General features: G+C 37.3%; 1 protein-coding gene across 3 annotated transcripts in view; it reads left to right on the top strand.

Moving 5' to 3' along the window:
- The window catches only part of LMBRD1 (LMBR1 domain containing 1), a 43,130-nt gene extending 26,122 nt beyond the window's left edge, over positions 1 to 17,008 (top strand). For all 3 annotated transcript variants that reach the window (XM_033143219.1, XM_033143220.1, XM_033143218.1), the window contains exons 9-16: positions 594 to 746; positions 4,409 to 4,473; positions 5,692 to 5,794; positions 6,592 to 6,696; positions 8,875 to 9,024; positions 10,448 to 10,526; positions 15,533 to 15,624; positions 15,785 to 17,008. In XM_033143219.1, coding sequence (XP_032999110.1) covers positions 594 to 746; positions 4,409 to 4,473; positions 5,692 to 5,794; positions 6,592 to 6,696; positions 8,875 to 9,024; positions 10,448 to 10,526; positions 15,533 to 15,624; positions 15,785 to 15,904 — 867 coding nt within the window. In that variant the 3' untranslated portion in view covers positions 15,905 to 17,008. The remainder of the gene's footprint in view (positions 1 to 593; positions 747 to 4,408; positions 4,474 to 5,691; positions 5,795 to 6,591; positions 6,697 to 8,874; positions 9,025 to 10,447; positions 10,527 to 15,532; positions 15,625 to 15,784) is intronic.
- The last annotated feature ends 22 nt before the right edge of the window (positions 17,009 to 17,030 follow it).

Raw genomic sequence — 17,030 nt, 5'->3', positions numbered from 1 at the left:
AGATGTTTATTGGGTGTCAAATAACTAAAAATTAAGCTAAATTGCTGCTGTGGGGGCATGGTATAGCACAAAATGGTGACCATGGGGATGTGGCATAGTACAAAATTAGAGTACAGCCATTGCTGCCCCCCCAAACCTTATGCTTACCATGCGGAGTCAGCCAAGTACTGGTTCTGATTGTGGAGATCACACAATATAGATTTTTCCCACATGCAAAACAATGCTATTGTCTAATTACAGAGAACATTTCCTGGTAACAGGGAAAATAATTCAATATGGCCACAGTACACTTATCTTTCGCATGCACATGCACTCTCTTTTGTGTTCCTTTTCCCGCCATTTTTTTAAAAGCAAGCCCCAGCACGGGCAAAGGAGGCTTGGCTGACTGAATAGCAGGAGGAAGCAAAGCTTCTGGTATTATATACTGGACAGAAAAAAAACCACTGAGTGGAACCCTTTTTAAATGGTATAGCTGCTAAAAGTGAGATAATGGATATCTTTGAATTAAGAACCCAAACAACAGTGGAAAAATAAGAACTCAAACTTCAAATTTACATCTTTTGTTCTCACACTTACCCCCCTCCTCCCGCTAGTGCAAAGATGGTCGGCCTCTACCAACTCGGGATAGGCGGACACTGCAACAGCTTGAGGACAAGCTAAGAGCCCTTCGAAGGAGAGGGAGGCGTCTGGAATATATTGAGAAGAGCTGCTGGACAAGATTCTGTGGAGCCATGAGGCCACTAAAAGTAAAGTATAGCACATTTTTTTTATGTACTGTGTAAAAACCACTAACTAGCTAGAGCACAAATTTAAAGTCCTTTTTGGACAATGCATGCCAGTAATGGGTGGTCCCAGAGCCTGAGGTAGGTAGGTCATTCCTTTTTCTCTTAAAGCAACTCTTTGCATCTAAGACGTTTTATGCATGTTTTCACACTATCCATTTTTCACACTATCCATCTTTAGAACAAATCAAACAAACAAAACTTGATACTTTTACTTTCCCAGGTTGTTGGTTAGCAGGACAAGACTAGAACTCTATAGACCAAAGATTCGGGGCAGATTATACCAATTAAAGTTCAAATTGGTCTTTAAGAATGACAGAAATGGTCCGTTACGATAGAAAATGGCGCTTATGTTGCCAAGATGTAGGGGGAAATAGGCAGTGATGTTACTTGGATGGACTTCCGTTTTAACACTAGGTTGGAACAAAGAATCAACCTCAACTCAAAAAATAAATATTTGCAATATTTTGTAACATTAACAGTAATGTGTCTTTGTCAAATGTTTGCACTGAATCACTTGCTGCCTGTATTATGATTCAAAAGTAAAAGCAAGATGTGGAAGATAGACGAATTAATACTATATAAGCACTAGATAATTGTGACAGTTTTTTTAAAGTTGATTTTTTTTAAAGTTCTGTTGATTTACTTGGAAATGAGGTTCCTTTGAAATATGCTTAGGACTGTAGCCACTGACAGTTTTGCAGTGCCACAGGGTCACAATCTATTTAGCAACTATATAAACTAAGTTGGAAGCAGGAGCAAGATTTATGGTTGAAGTTACTGATAAAATTGGACAAATAGTGGATCAAATTAAGATGAGTAGACAGTTGGAGAAAGGTGTGAACAGACTTGTAGGATGAACAAATAAGCAACAAATTGAATTTAGAGTTAGAAAAGCATCAGGGCACGAATGTGGAGAAATGAAGGTATGTAGCAGAAGTAGAAGCAAAAGCCTGAAGACACTAGGGATTTCAAACTTATATAAACAGGATTACACCTGAATACTGCTGAAAGTACTTCTGGTTTTCAATATGCATGCTTTCTATCAGAGATCCGTTCAGCGTATCTGGGTTGAATTGCCACCAGAAAAATATTCTTTCATCTTAAAAATACCCTCTTCATATCTAAAGACACAAAAGTTACATGCAAATCAATCAGAAAATTACCTTGCAATATCCTGATTGTTTGAAACACTGAAGATAAATAAAAACTGCATAGTATTTCCAGTTTTATAGAAGTACACACTTGTCATGTGTTTAGTCTGGAGGTCAGACCTAATAAATTATTCCCATCATCGTCATCATCATTATCCTACTGTTCACTCTTAGGTCCTGGGGCAAGTTACAACAATTAAAGCACAACATTAAAAAGAGTGAGTCCTAAGAATATACATTTCAAGTGTCAAAAGCCAGGGTTAAGGGATGCATCTTCAGCATTCCCTAGAGCTCTTCTTTATATAACATGTTCTGGATATCTAGGATATATACACAATGCAGTAGTAGCTTCTTACAAGTTAGCATGCACTTTATATCCTTCAAGGACCTTTTGCAGCACAAAAGCTTTTACCACAAACACATACAGTGGTGCCCTGCTAGACAAATGCCTCGCTAGATGAAAAACTCGCTAGACAAACAGCATTTGTCCAGCGGAAGCTGCCCCGCAAGACGATTTTTTTTTAGCGCGAAAACCGCCGCGCTCCATTGCCTTGCCGCTTCGCTAGACGAATAATTCGCTCTACGAAAAAAACTCATAGAACAAATTATTTTCGTCTAGCGGGGCACCACTGTAATAGCATATTGGCAATTAGGTAGAATACCGGCTAATTATGTTTCGTTTTGCACCAAAAGTTTAGTTCTGTAGAAAAACCTGGTCTGTTAACTTTCTATGCCATTTCCTTGTCATGTAGAACTTATTACAGTATCATAGTCCTCTTAGGCATGCCAGCTACCTCTTAGGCGGGGTATAAATAATAAAATTATTATTATTATTACATTTGGTATTTGCTGTTGCAATCATGCAAAAGCCAATCAAACGTAAACTTGAGCTTTAATCCACTGTTGTAATAGTAGTTTGATTTTTTGAGCATTGGGCAGTGTCTGTGTGTGCTTACCGTTTCCGTGTAGCCATGTGTAGAGAAAGTACACATAGTAGGGGCTTGTAAATTTACATGGCACCTGTTAGCCTTTTCTGTTAAATGCCACATCCATTTTTGTAATTTACTGCAGTAAAATTGTGTATCTGTTTGCATTTAGCTATTGGGAGCCACTTCACTCAAGGCTATCTTCTTGCAGGAAAAATAGAGGGTAGATGGTAATTTGGGACATTCTCTAGAGTTATAGATATTTGATCTGTGTGATTTCTCCCCCTCCCCCCATTTCAAAACAGATACTGTGACTTTTCGTTTGTGAACAGTTGAGAATAGCAGTGAACATATGGAGTTCTACATTTGGTATTTGCAGCTCATTAAAAGCTTCCACTGAAAATTTATCTTGAAAAAAGGTCTTACATTGTGCTCTCAATCTTTAAATGAATATATTTATCTTGTGGCTTCAATTGCTCAGAGAATATTGCTTTGGGAAAAAAAACAAAAACGAGATTGCCAAGAAGCCAGGCAACACTTTTCAGTCTTTATTACATGCCATTATTTTCCTGTGTAAGTGTGTAGGTTTGATTTCTTGTTGCTTTCCCACTCTTTCTATGTAGTTTCAGAGAAACACTTCTCTTAACCAGATCTTCTCAGTGCAAAATTTCTTAAATTCAGTGGCCAGCTGAATTTCAATGTGTGTGAACCTTTGGATATACAGAAGGGATATTTTAGCTACACTGCATCATTTGGATGTTTGCTTAAATGTTTGTCACTTTCACACACTTGTAGTGGTGGGGGTAATTTTCTAAAATCTTCTTGCTCATTCTGCATGGTGGTGTGGGGTCTGCCATTGTGGAGACCATAGAACAGCTTAGCAAGTTGCTGAAAGCTGCTTACGCAAGGGCTACATGTGTTGTGTAATGTGCTACAATTTAATGAGATGTATGTAAGAAAGTATTTGGGATGCTTTCCTCATTGCAGTGTTTTTTTTTTTTAGTATTCATCATTTTATAACATCTATTTTTAAATATCATTTTTGGATTGCCCTCTCTGATGGTACTTGAAAATGAACCCATGCATAGGTGCCATTGAGAAAATGAGATTCAGTGACAGCTTAGAATTTACAAAGTATGAACAATTTAGGCCCAAGGTACCTTAGAGACCACCTAAACCCTTATATCCAAGCTCCAGATCGTCTGCAGCACTGTCGCTGGTTGTTCCCCAAGTTGGTGGTGCTCATTTGACATCAACATGAAATAGAGGATTTAGTGTCCCCATTCCAGCTTTGTAGAATGCTCTGCCAGCAGAAATTCATCAGGCTCCTTCAATTTTACCCTTTAAACTTCTGATGAAAACTATTCTGTTCTGGCAGGCTTATGCAGGCAATTAAGAATACATCTTACCATAATAGTAGATCGTGTCATATTTTAATTTTTTATGTGTTTTTATTATATGTGTACATAACTGTAAACCAGCTTGTTATTTTTTATGATACAGTGATATATACTTATTTTTATTAAATAAATAATTTGTCTTTTAGATTGTCTGGGGAATATTTTTTATCCTTGTGGCCCTGCTGTTCGTTATTTCTCTCTTCTTGTCCAAGTAAGTTTATTGTGTGCTTTCTATATTTAAAAACGAGGATGCGTGAAATTATATTGCTTGCAAAGTGGAATTCATGCTAACCTTTCATGTGAATATGTTTCTGGTTTACCACCCCAAAATTGAGAGTAGGTATGAATCCAGTGGTTTAAAACCAGAAGTGAACACAGTTTATTAAATATTACATCTCTTTCTAATTTTTCCTTATTGCAATATGTTTCACTCAAAGCAAGCACTTGCTGCATTGCATATTTTAGTTCTTGGTGATCATCATATACATTGAAGTAAAATATTGTGCAAAACTTGCTCGAACTGATCTTGAAAAACTAAAAAAAAGGAAAAAAGAATGCCTGTATACACTCTTAACTGAATAAAGATTTCTAGGGAACCATTCCTGATTTGCTTGCAATATGGTGATATTCAAGTAGTGAATATGTATAGGTGGGCAGCTGTTACCTATGAAAAGGTGACCTAGAATTTGCAGCAAAATCAGTTTTTAAAACAGATGTCAGTGGCATAATGTGCATAATTCTGCCTTGTCAAAAAATATATGGGCTGCTAGTAGAAGTGTGCAGGCTGGAATGGTTAATATGCTGCAACTAGATTTGAGCCTATGAAGAGAAGTCAGGGGGGCTATGAAATGGAAAAAAATATTGTCTAAACTCACTCCTAGTTTATGGGTTCCTCAAAAGATATTTCCCCTGTGATTCTCCACACTAATAAGGAATTGAGGTCTTGGGGCGGTGGATGAAAAAATGGAAAGGGTCCTGGCAAAATGGCCAGAATTATTTTCAAAGTAATGTTTGTCCATGGCGGCAGCCTTGAGTTATTTGCACATTAGCTACAACTTCTTTACTTTGAATCTTCACCCCGATACAACTCAAGAGATGAAACAGGATTATTTCAGGTTGGTCTGGTAATGTGAGTAAGTATTGCAGAATGAATTATGACACTAAAGTTAGGGCAAAGTACAGGCAGCTCCCCATCGGCATGCGTTTGGCATGCCCTCGACCACTAGCACGCATACCGTTTGTAGTTCTGGAAGTGGGTGGGATGGGAACAAGGGCAGACCAGGGTGCGGTGGGCTTACACACGATCCACCGACATGTGCGGTGCCTCAGAACACAACCCCTGTGCAAACAGGGAGTTGCCTGTACTCTGTATGTAGAGCTGGTGTTTTCAAAAATCAAGAAATAATTTCTCTTTTTGAAATTGCTACAGCTTGGATAAAGCACTGCATTCAGCTGGCATCGACACTGGATTTATAATCCTGGGAACAAACTTGACCAATCCATTGAATATGCTGTTACCCGTTCTACAAACCGTGAGTAAAAGATAATGGAAGCTTGTAACGCCAATGTTAAATCTTCAGTAGGGGGATTCCCCCCCCACTGTGTTTTCTTTTCTTTTCTTTTTTAATTTTATATTGATACTCTGAGAAAGAAAACGAAAACAAAAATACAAATGAAAATAACCCCACTGTGTTTTCACTGAACGGGAAAACAACTTAATTCTCCAGTGAAACAAGGTTATTGTTTAAACAGAGGCAAATATGTTCCTTCAGGCCATGGTTAATTTTGGCATTACATGTGAATTGGACCTGGATCTTCCTTTGGGGTTTTGGTATGGGTATATTACTGGAATTGCCACTGCATGTTTTGAATTTTAAGAGACTGCTGGAGATGCCAGTGAAAAAATGGCTGCCACAGAGAGGCATAACTCAAAATTTGAGGCAGGTACCCCCAGCAGCTATCTCTTGCTGGTCCTGGTTGTGAAAAGCACACAAAACTGATTTTACACACACATAGCTGCTGTTGCTGTCTAATAGCAACAGTGAACATTCCTCTGTTCCACAATAATGCTCATTTCACATAAATTACCTCACTTCATAACTTTGCTCCCAGGATGACTAGACTTTTTTTGTATAACGAAAGCACAGTTTCTCAGGTACCAGTGAAAGCCTTTACTCCTGGTGTATTAGATGTAATCTTGGGGCAAAATTCAGTTAATCCTGGTATGCCCCCACTCCTCCTCAGATTTGTCATTTTATTATGGCAGGAATTGTGTTTTAAACTGGAAGAGTTTTATGAAATTTTGCTAAACAATTTATTTGTCTTCTAGGTCTTCCCCCTTGATTATATCCTCATCACTACTATCATCATGTACTTTATATTCACCTCAATGGCAGGAATTCGAAACATGGGAATATGGTTCTTCTGGATAAGGGTAAATATATAGAGATTTACCGGTATTTATTTCAGTTGTGCCCTACCCTTCTTTCAATAAACTTGGTGTGTTGCAGAAGTACTGCCACTTTAATCATGATTGTGTATGTACATATACAATAGAGACATTATATGGAGAATGTACAGAAATACCGGCAATGCCCATTTTGTACATGTTCCAACATGCAATACTTTGCATGCGTGCATTGCTGGAATCCGGAAATGGTTAGGAAAGGGAGCAGGGTAGGCTTACATGCGCTCCGCCGGCACTCGCACGGGGGGGGGGGGAGGAATGCAATCCCTACACCAATTGGGGTTCCCTGAATGTATAATGTAAATCTTCCAAATACATCTCATCTCTCTCTGCATGCCCCATATACCCTCTCCAAATTAGCTCTGGAGGAGTGAGAGAAACCCCAGAACACATTTAGGGGATGAGCAGGGAAAAGAGAAGGAGAGAAGACCCCATTGTGCACAGAACTACTTCATTGGATATTGCTCATTATATTCTTTCTTTTTGTGGATCTAATACAGAAAATTGTATTTTAACAGTTGATTGACCTATTATGCTGTTAATCTTCTTGAGTGCCTCAGCCCAAACTCTCACTACCTGCAGGCACTTCAACATGTTTAATTCTATTAAACATATACTTCATTTTAAAAAATGCCCAATTTGAAAATGATTTGCTCTGTGCAAAAATATAAGATAAAATAAGTGTCTATATATAGATTGCTCTACTGTAGCTTCCTGCTCCAGCATAGCAGTCACCAGCTCATATTCCTTCAGGGCCTCTCTGATTTTGATGCCCTAGCCTCATTTCCGCCCAGAGAGCTATTAGCACCATGCTGTTTCATTTTGATTGAAGCTCTGTGCCCACCTTAAGTCTGTAGAACTCTGTGCTATTCTAATTCTGCTGGTGAAATGGACTAATGGCGGAATTTTGTTATATTGCAAATATCTTAATTCATAATTTAAGGCTGCAGTCATACACTGATTTACCTCGGAGTAAGTGCCGTCAAAATGAATGTGGCTTATTTCTGAGTATACATCTATAGAATTGCACTGCGAGACCCCTTTCTACCACAACACTCCATTGTTGGGAAAGGTGAATGTGTAGCACCAAGAGGGTTTATCTTCAATGTGGTGTCCATTGCTAAGGCATGCTAGTGGGTTTGGCTAATGACATGTAAAAATTGTGTTTGCTCTTACAGTCCTACCACCCTTGTCCATGCAGTTCTCTTGACCCTGCAGATGACTTCCATCAGTTTTCCCTTGCTGCGCTTTTGTCTTGAACTCCCTCCCAAAACACCCGTGTGGAATTGCCCCTCTTCCTTCCCCACTTTCAATTATCTCTTGTAAAAATAAATAAAAGTGAGAAGTATTTGATGTAACCAGCCCCTTGGTAAATTCCCCATCCATAATAACTTGAACTTCAGGTACTAGCATTTGCTTTCATTCCTCCCTTGCTATAGTTTTCTCTTACCTCTCATCATTATTTCTTTCTCCTGTGTTTCTCTGCTTGGCTGTTTTTATATTGTAAACAGCAGTTGTTTAAACAATTTGACATTTCTTAAACCCTTGCACCCACTACAGCAGTGTTTTTCAACCACTGTTCCGCGGCACAGTAGTGTGCCGCGAGATGTTGCCTGGTGTGCCGTGGGAAAAATTGAAAAATTACTTTATATATAGTCAATATAGGCACAGAGTTAATTTTTTTAACATTTTCTAATGGTGGTGTGCCGCGTGATTTTTTTCATGAAACAAGTGTGCCTTTGCCCAAAAAAGGTTGAAAAACACTGCACTACAGTGTCAGCTGTATTTATTATTATTATACTTCTTACAGTACAGCGTTTGCTTTCCATATTAAGGATCCCAAATTCAGTTTGTGGCATCTTCAAAAAAAAATTACACAGTGTAAAGGCAGCTTCCTCTGTTCTTCTATTGTGCTACATAAAAAGTAGGAATGATAAAGATTAGTACAAGCTGAATGTGTAGCACCAAGAGGGTTTATCTTCAATATCAAGACAATTAGTACTTCAGTAATAGAAATCATGTTTTAAAAAGTTTTGTAATCTCCTTAAGTCTTGGAAAGGTGTCATAGAAATATTTTAAAATAAAAGACCAGGTCTGCCCAAGGCATAATGTTGGCAGAATTCATATTAATGTTTTTGCTTGTAGCTGTACAAGATCAGACGGGGGAGGACAAGGCCACAGGCCCTTCTCTTTCTCTGCATGATACTGCTGTTGATTGTTCTTCACACCAGCTACATGATATACAGCTTGGCCCCTCAGTATGTTATGTACGGAAGCCAAAAGTACCAATCTCTGGTAAGATTTGTTGTGTGTTGTGGGAAATGAGGTACATTTTGAAGTGGAAATAATACAGTGTTTTAGTAGGTCTTATATTTAGTCTATAGAAGATCTTACTTTCTCCCAAGCCCACATTCCAATCATGTTCACACTTCTATCTCAGTGATGTCTACACTGACTTGGTCATGTATACAGAATGGAAGAAGGCAGGAACCCCAAGGATCCCTACACTCTTCCATTGCATCCCGAGATAGACGGATGACAGGAACAATATTTTCAGTAGTTAAAGAATGTGATGCCAAAACACAAAGGACACATGCTGGAAGCTTGGGTTGAGTCTGGAACAGATTGAAGGAACCATGGAACTGCTTCAGCACAGATCAAGCTCACAGCACCATTCTACTGGCTTCTAGCAGCACAGTTAATTGAGTTGAGCTGGGGCCATGCTGAAGCTATGCCATGACAACTATGTGTTGGACATTGCACTGTAGTAGTGTATATTATTTGCTTGTTTTATTTTAATTGGATTCTGTAGTAAAGCAATTCAAGTTCTGTTCCAATAAATGCTGTGGCCTGAGCCACAATATATTTAACTCTCTTTCCCAATCTGTTAGTCGCCAGATGGTGTTAAGACTTAAACTCCCATCATCCCTGACCATTGAACATGATAGTTGGGGCTGATGGGGATCTGTAGACCTAAACATCTGGTGGTCACCAAGTTGGGGAAGTCTGGAATACTACTTTTGCAATAATTTTGCACTTTCAGAATTTATTTTGCATAGTTTGTTCTTTTTCTATGTGCAACATGTTTTGCTGCTACCACTAGTAGTTGTATTCATCAATTTTGTCTGTTGCAATTTCACAAGGTTTGCCCGTGCACTTTCAAGAGCAATAATAAGGGCTAGAAACTTGCAGTGTTTGCTTTTGTTTAGCTTCAGCAACATAATACGGCGTTCTGCTCTTGAATGGAACTGTGGCATTCACACAGCTCTCTTTTGCGCTGGTCTAAAATATATTGGCATTCCAGGGACAGTAAGAATCCTGATTAGTTAATTAAAGCAGATACTTGTCTTGATTGACAGAGGGCAGTTGATTTTATAAATGTTTGGTTACTTTAAGTTTGCATTTTATATTAATGTTTTTTTTTGTTGCTTTATGGACAACCTCATTGGACAGACATTGCCTGAAATTGTGTGACGATGCTTATGTTTCTGTCTTAATCAATAAATATCTTACAGATTGCTCTACAAAACCTTTAATAACATTCACGATTTGAAATTTAGTTGTGGTTCTTCTGATAGCAAATGAAACCCAAATACCTCATTCACAAGTAAAACTAAGGAAAGAATTATTGTAGCCTGTTGTACCAAAGCAAAATAAATCACATATCTGTAGTATTCATATTATAATTGTTTAATGAAACAATCTTCTCTTCACACAGAGTAATATGACAGTGGATGGACACTTGACAAATGTGACAACGTGGGTGCCTAAAGTTTGTGATGCAGATGCTCCTGCAAGTAAGACAACTTTGGATTCTAATCCAACACATTGTGAAAGTACCTTAAATATACTTCCACTGAAATTTAACTTAGCAAAATTGAATACCTATTTGAAGGTCTTCCACAGACTTTAATGTACCATATTTTTCTGTGTACAAGCCTATGTTTACTCCCCATTTTTTAAGTAAAAAATTGGAGGTTGTCTTACACATGGATTTATATGGTAAGTCTTGGGTGAGTTGGCAGCTCCTGAGTCACTGAGTGCTGAGGAGCTGGCACCGAGGTGAGGGAGCTCAGCCATCACGACTTAGTAGCCTTTGATAGTCCTGGGCACCATACAGTTGTCTAAATACCTTTTAATTGTTCACCTGTACTGGGGATGGTGAACCTTTGACCCTCAAGCTCCAGCCACCATGATTCAACTATACTAGCTGAAATCTAGTACTATCTGAAGGACCACAGTTTCATTACTGTTTTATATGCTTGATAATTTTATCTTTAATAGTGCTTTCCACTAGTTTGAGACATTAAGTTAACATGTGTGAAATTTCATGCAACCCCCCCCCCCCCTTTTAAATGGTGCTACTTTGGCTGCTCTCTAGTCCTCTGGTACTAAGGCTGATCTTGAGGACAAATTTATTTTTGTTGTTGAAAAATCAGCAATTTCATTTTGGAGTTCTTGAGATGTTTTAGGTGGACCCCCTTCTTTTTTTTCTATATGAGGCATTACAATGAATTGGTGGCTTTCCTTTCTAAGCTGAAACTTTGACCAACTAAGTTTCTAAAAGCCATGTTTTATTCAAATTAGTGAAGAAGTGATGAGAACTATTTCATCTATGCACTGCATTTCTGGTTTCTTACTAATTCTGCCTGCCGGGCAGCTGCAGTATGCTCTTTTAATCTGTTTCCTGCCCCTTGTCACCTTCCACTTCTGCTCTGAAGTGTATTTTCTACATCTTTAAATATTAGGAGAACTTGAAGACTTTAAAACATGGAATAATGACTGTTTGGCATCTTTATCCTTAGCTAACAATCTGTAAAATTAATTGCTAAAATTAGACACTTAACACTTGCATATTTTTCAAATGATTTTTATTAAATTTGACAGAGCAGCTATCTAAAGTACAGACAGAAAGCAAAGAATTTTTTATAATCTCCCATCGCACAATAAAATCCCCTAACACTTGTATATTTATGACCTAGAAGAACTTGTGCTTCTACCAAAAATATGTGTTGTCAGTTTTCTCTCCTTTTTGCTCTCAGAGTCTTTCTTTAGTCAGTGGATGAGAGATGGAAAAAGAGGACATTTAGGCTGGGCCTCTCTCCTGAAGTTTTGGGCAATTATAGGTTAAAGAAGGTCCATTTCTCTGTTTAAAGATTAGTAGACTTTGATCCACAGTATCTGAGAATTGCAGCTAACAAATCCTGTTCTCCTTTATACCTTAATACACTTCACATTATGGAATCTACATACATTAACTGTTTCTGCATTTAGGAGAGCATTTATCTTTGCTCATTTTAATGTGCTGCCTTCTGCACTGTTAAGTTGGCAATTCAACATGATCCTGGTTAATGAACAGTTTTGTTTTTGTGGAGCTGGAGCAATAGATTCTGTTGATCGTATTCCTCCACACTGTAACTTACCAGTTTATAGTATAGTTTATGAAGATCTCTTCCAGAAAAATCTCCCAAAGAGCCTGTATTGTTCTGCTTAATGCTTTTGTATTACTGATAGGGTTGCAAAAACTTTTCTCACTTCAATGCTGATCAGGAGAAATTTACTGCTAGCTTCTTCTTTTTCAGAGAGAGAAGTATATTTAATTTGTGTACTTAATTTTATTGGTGTGTGTGGCCATAATAAACAATTCAATTCAGGATGTGAGTTGTATTGCATAATGCCTGGCAAATGTTATTGTCACTCTAGAGAAGTAACAAAGACATTGTAAGTGTAGTACTAAGGTACTGAACGAGTGTCATGTTTCATTATGATATTTCATGAAGGTCAAACAGGTCCAAAATATCTACTATAATTTGTTTAGTCAGATTACTGTAGAGAGCCATCTGTAGGTCTGTTCGTTACTCTTTAATTCAGGTGAGCAGCTGGAGGGGTTGCAGATGGTGCTAAAAATGTGCTGTCCTGATCTACTAATTAAATGTTTTATTTCCTTTTCTCACATTGGCCATGGTGACTGACACAGAAGGAAACCTTTTTCACAGACCAGTTAGATCTCTGCCTATATTTTGGTTCTGTCTTTTCTAGATTTCTTTTTTTATTTGTAAAATCACTTGTATTTCACCTTTCAACTCTCAAAATGGCTCTCAATTTGACTTGCAAACCAAATAATACAATACAATATGAAATGCACAATACAATACAAAATACAATATGATACGAAAGAAATGGGGAGCATTACAAAATAGGGCAAAACCAAACCTATTTTGCAGGCAAAAATCTAATGCCGCTCAAGGGCCTGGAAGAACAAAAAGGTTTAATTGCTGACCTAAATCTCTTTCATATACACACAAACACACATATATGCCAATTGAACATCCCTTGGGCTGGAATTCCACAACCAGGGTGCTGCAACCAAGAAGGCCTGGTTAGTTTACTATGTTAGTCATCCCTCAAAAATTCTGTAGCAAGAATGTTTGGGTCTTAGTTTTTATGCTTGCATGTGATGAAATAGTTGTCAGATGTTTATGAAAGACCACTATGCCAGAAAACTTTGTTTGATGAGGCACCGGTTACCATAAAAATACTGAAAGTATCCTGGAAATGGAGTAATGAGGTCTTGGGGGCCTAGCTGGATTAGGAGCCTAGCACGTTCATTGACCAGACACAAAAAATTGAAGATCTCCCTCTTCACTTGGGGGTGGGGAATGACAGCATTAGGCTAGCTGACACAACTGCCGAGTGTAAGATTTTTAAAATTTACTCTGTTATGGAAATTTGCAATTCAGGAGAACTTGATTCTCCCTAATCTAAATGGGCACTTGTTCTAAGTAGCATTGCCAAGAATAGGAGTTAGTGAACTGCTTGGGGATACCCAATCTGTTCTCTAGAACTAATTGCAGCGTTGAATTAGATCTAATTGGGAAAATGTCCACTTTGTAGTGATTGCTACACTAAATCACTCTTCTGCCTAATACTGCTTGTTACATAGAAATCATTGGAAAGCTTGAAATGTTTTGAATAACATACTATATGTGAATGGTATTAGTCTTGCAGTCTAAGATCTGTGTTGGAGAAATACCAATCTTTCTTACATTAAGCCTTCTGTTAAGAGCCTCACTTTTCTGTGGTGTGTTTCAGTATGTGAAAAGTAAGTGACAGCTCATCTAGAACAGCCTTTTTCAGCATGCTTCCACCATGTATTAATGAAATTATGCAGTGCCATATCTTTCTGACTTAGCTCCTCTGTAAGAATTCCCTTCATTTCAGGACAGTTTTGCAAGTAACTCCTAAATGCTGTTTTGAATGTTGCCTACCTGGTATTCTACATCTGATTTTAAAATATGCTTCTGAAAGAAGAGACACTAACATTCAGACTAATCTAAAGCATTCAGTATTCCTTGTGAAAGCCTCCTTAACAGATTTCTTTTCTGGATTAGTCTTCTTTCACTGTGACTTCCAAAGCAGATGTGTCAAACAATCATTCCTACATATTTTTTTCCCTGTAGTTCAAAGTCATCAAGTCTCCAGAGAAACTTTTTTCTGGCAAACCTTCCTCTCTAGATATTGCTGGGATTCCTGGCTCGGTAGACATAGGGTTTTGCTCTCCATTGCGTCAGCATATTCAACAGCAGTTCAGATTGTCTCATTATAAGTCCTCTTCTTGTTCAGGTCTACTAAATAGTACTTTGCAAAATATCCTAGTAGTAAATATGTTGTGGTGAGTTTAAGGAAAACTTCTGTAATGTTGAGATGCAAACTAGGCAAAAACAAGAAAAAAAATTCTCAAGTTAATTTTTTCTTGTTTTCCTTGACAAATCCTGCTCTCTTACTTCTTTTTTTCATCTGCACCCATTATGACCCAGAACAGCTTTGGAAACCAATTTCGGTGCAATTAGTTTAATACAAAACCGTGTTAGAGTAATGCTGAAGGATGGTTAATGTAGAAGACGGGTAGCCAATGTGATGCCTTCCAGATATTCTTAGACTCTAGGCTCCATCAGCTCGCCTAACAATCGGAGATGGAGGAAGTTGTAGCTTAACAATAACTTAGGGTCTGAAATCATGTTGGTATGTTAAAAATGGTAGTCCCCACGAGTTCGTTTATAGAACAGTTTGTTATTTTTCTTCCCATATAATGGCTTAATTGGAAACTAGTGTGTATGTGTAAACTTATTTTGAAAGCCATTGTAAGAAAAGATGCATATCTTTAATTTGTAAATAAAGGACACCACCCTACACATATTAAGTAAGACAGAAACATCATCACCCTACCCCACCCATCTCCCCATCTCCCTAATGTCTCAACAACAACCACCAATTTGTAAAAATGTTATATGGAAAAATACAAGAGAGACATTGCATTACCTTTGTAAGTCAAGAAAATCTTTAATAAATATTTTTTTAAAATAAAGGAAGGAAGAAAAACACTTGGTAGATGTCACTTGGTTCTGCTGATTGTACCCTTAAATTTAGGAAGGTACCAATGTCCAATAAAAAAAAATCCAGAACACTTTTCATAGGAAGGGGCGAGTTTTATTCAATTTTCATACTCACTTCAAATACAAGAGTCCAAGAGTCAATATGAGGTTTTGAAAAGTGTAAATGCATTTTAAGATTTTGATCAAACAAAACTGTTTATATTGGTATAAAATATGAACATTGATATATTCTTTGAAATAAAAAAGTCTTGTACTTAATGAACTTATGTGATGGTGGTACCTTCAATTTTAAAGTAACTGTCTTTTATTCTTCAGAGAACCCATGCATGTTTTAGCAGTTGTGACTTTTTAAAGCAGTGTATTCCCTAAAATATTTAATAACAGTTTTTTGTTCTTATCTTTTCTTCCAGATGAATGCACTGTTACTCGGACTTACCTATTCCTTCACCAATTTTGGTTCTTCAGTGCTGCATATTACTTTGGCAATTGGGCTTTTATTGCAGTAAGTAAACTTATTTATAGGTCATTATAAATCCATCTGAACCTTTTAACATAATTGGAATTATCATATCATTTGATACACAGCAATGTTGCCTGACTCTAAATCTGTTACTCCCTTGAACTGATCACCAATAATGCATTATACTGATTTAAATTCACAGGTTTTCTTAATTGGATTAATTGTGTCATGCTGCAAAGGGAAAAAATCTGTTATTGAAGGTGAAGTGGATGAAGATGATTCAGATATAAGTGATGACGAGCCATCCCTCTATTATGGTTGACAGCCCATAAGTTCTGAAGGTTAAAGCATGCAATTTAAAACTGTGAAAATGCCACCATTGGACTTTGCTCCTGGAAAAGTTCACATATTTGCCAATGTGGAAAATGAAATCTTTAAGTATACTATTGTATTATAGTTAAGCTAATATGTACATATATTGTCACAAAGGAGCTAATTTTATGAAGGAATGATTAAACAGTACTATAATTTTTTTTCCAATATGCACTCTGCGGTCATTATGTTAGTCGCCTTTTTGCTGGTCTTGAGTTTTAAATTACTTTATGCCTGATTCAATTTGACAGTGCTGAAAAGTTAATATAATCAAATTGATAAATGCTTCTTACAGGAACGCAAAGTTTAAAGTACAGTGCTTTTTGATTGTACAATTAATATTTAGAAGACACTAAATATTTTACATAACAGCAGCTGTAATCATCCTTGTCAAATGTTGGGTTATTGCTGATTTCGGTGAGAGGCCAAATAATAATAACAACAGGATGTAGTGAGATGGGGAGCAGCACCTGGGGCTTCCATTTGTCTCCTGCAGAATTATCTAGTAGAATACAAGTGCCCTGGGAAAGCCTCGTCTTATTAAAACATTGGTTTTTCTGTAACCCAGTTATAAAGAGTGGGATTGTAACAGGGTTAACGAAATCCCACATTCAAATGAATGTGGGATCTCCAGGTTCTGCTCTTACTATTTAGTGATACAGACAGGTGAGAGAAGGTCAATGTTTCTCTCAATCTTGCTATTCATGGCAGGGGTGGGCTGGAGGCAGCAGTATTATCTTGATGAATATATCCAGATGTTTCTCTGTAAAAGTAGAATCTAAGGGGAGGCAAAACTTCATTCTTTCTCCATGGTCTAAACTTAACAGTATATGAATTTTAAAATAAGTTGAAAAATTAAACACCCAAGTTAGTTACTATTATTTGTTATGCCCTAACCTAAATATTTTGGGGTATTTTTTTAAATTAATAACTGTTGAAATTTGTATCCATTGCCATTTTGTTCAGTTATACCTAAATGCAATGCATAAACATTTAAAATCATGCAAAGACTTTTTCCTGTATCATTTTGTAAAATAAACTAATCAGGATCTTACTGACATGTATCTTTGCAGTAT

The sequence above is a fragment of the Lacerta agilis genome, chromosome 3 (genome assembly GCF_009819535.1).
Source record: "Lacerta agilis isolate rLacAgi1 chromosome 3, rLacAgi1.pri, whole genome shotgun sequence".
In the NCBI taxonomy this organism is placed as follows: domain Eukaryota; kingdom Metazoa; phylum Chordata; class Lepidosauria; order Squamata; family Lacertidae; genus Lacerta; species Lacerta agilis.
The sequence above is the reverse complement of the archived record's forward strand: the minus strand, read 5'-3'. Positions and strand labels throughout refer to the sequence as shown.